This window comes from Hylaeus volcanicus, chromosome 7 (assembly GCF_026283585.1).
Source record: "Hylaeus volcanicus isolate JK05 chromosome 7, UHH_iyHylVolc1.0_haploid, whole genome shotgun sequence".
NCBI lineage: Eukaryota > Metazoa > Arthropoda > Insecta > Hymenoptera > Colletidae > Hylaeus > Hylaeus volcanicus.
The window spans coordinates 12,786,443-12,788,135 of record NC_071982.1 but is presented as its reverse complement, the minus strand read 5'-3'; the positions used below and the strand labels follow the sequence as shown (position 1 = coordinate 12,788,135).

General features: G+C 39.9%; 1 protein-coding gene across 1 annotated transcript in view; it reads left to right on the top strand.

The window, feature by feature from the left end:
* Window positions 1-1,591, top strand: part of LOC128879288 (Bardet-Biedl syndrome 4 protein homolog) — an 18,945-nt gene extending 17,354 nt beyond the window's left edge. Inside the window, exons 9-10 of the mRNA XM_054128285.1 lie at window positions 324-517; window positions 1,170-1,591. Of these exons, the coding sequence (XP_053984260.1) occupies window positions 324-517; window positions 1,170-1,259 (284 nt within the window). The 3' untranslated portion in view covers window positions 1,260-1,591. The remainder of the gene's footprint in view (window positions 1-323; window positions 518-1,169) is intronic.
* The last annotated feature ends 102 nt before the right edge of the window (window positions 1,592-1,693 follow it).

The window sequence follows — 1,693 nt, the reverse complement described above, 5'->3', positions numbered from 1 at the left end:
TGGTAAGCAGGAAAGTAATTCTTTAAAATTTCAATAATAAGGTGCAGTTCTGGCAATGTGTTTTTCTTATTATTTATACTATTAGTTAACTACGTATGCAATGACAGAAGGCTGAGGTGCGGGAAATCCGTACAAAAAAGAACAATACAAATTATCGAATCGAAGAGTAAATAAATTATGCGATAAATAAAATCGAATCGATTTTATTTGTATTGTTCTTTTGTCTTTGTTATCTAGTAAGAAGTGTTTTTAGATACAAATTTTCGTTGCACCTTAGATATTCCTGATTTTCGCAGCCAGTTCTCAGTCTATTAATGTTGCAGTCGCTCTGAAGCGTTTGGACGACCTGGAGGGCGCCGAGAAGGTGTTGCAGAAGGCCCACGAGCTGGCGCCCCAGGATCCACTGATACTGATTAATTACGCGATCATTCTCGAGGCTCTGGGAAACGTAGGAAGCGCCTCGGAATATTTAACAGCGTTGAACGATATCGCTGCTGTAATCGACGTGGAAGCCGAGGTAAGTTTCGAGGCGTGCCTGGAATTTCGAAGATTCGAACGCTGAATTTTTTACTCGAATATTCGAAATGGACGCAGCATGGAATGATATGAAAAAAATACTGAAAGTAAAGGTTTACGTAATAATACAGGGCGCGGCAGGAATAATAAGGAATGATTGAAAAAAAGTGGTACGAGATAACATCAGAATCTTTTTATTTCTTAAATCTAGATATAAAAAAGTTGTTTTTACTTTATGTTTTAAAAATGATGTCGTCCTAAAGGAGGCCATCCAAGAGGAAAGTGAAAGAATTTCGTCCGAAATGCTAGCGAGAGTGATGGAAAAGCTTTCAAGAACGACTCCAAATGTGTATCGCCGTAATGGCCACCATTTGGACGACATAATTTTTAACACATAAAGTAAAAACAACTTTTTTATATTTAAATTTAAGAAATAAAAAGTTTCCGGTGTTATCTTGTATCACCTTTTTTCAATCGTTTTTTAAAATGTGGGAGTTACTTCTGCCCCTGTATTTCCGCACCCTGTATTTGCAGAGTAAAATAAATTCCTATTCAGGAATCCTATATTTTGCATAAAGATCTACGGTCTAATTGTTACTACCAGCATCTATTATCACTACTCCGCTGTTGAATTGTAGCGTTTCTCTTCGCAGATAACGCAGACGGCGAAGAAACTGTCGACGAAACTTCAGCAGAAGCCCAGTAACGAAGGGACGAGAGTTCTCAGCGCCGATGAAGTTTGAAACGAGCGGAATCGAGGATCACGGATCCCCGTAAGAATGAATAAAATTGTCAACGTTTCTTGAGTTAACTTTCACCTTCCTTTCAAGGATTCCCGTCCTCGAACCTTCGCTAGGTCGGCAATTTATAATCGACGCGAATCAGAATGCGCCGTCGTTGTTCGTCTTTAGAAAAAGTCCTTGCATCCTTGCGACGTTCTGTCGCTCATCCGTGCTCGTTTAGAACTCCACGCGTCAAGGAGACTCAGTTTTCTCATTTCAAGTTTTCCGGAATCGCCGTCGTACATTAATTCGCCTATTCCCGACGGTGGGCGTTCCGAAAGTGTCAAGGATTCAAGAGGAGTACCGAAGTAGCGGAGAACGTGATAATTATAGAAAACAGGTACCTCTTCGCCGATCTCGATGATTTTTAAATATGTTGTAGAAACCAACATTTT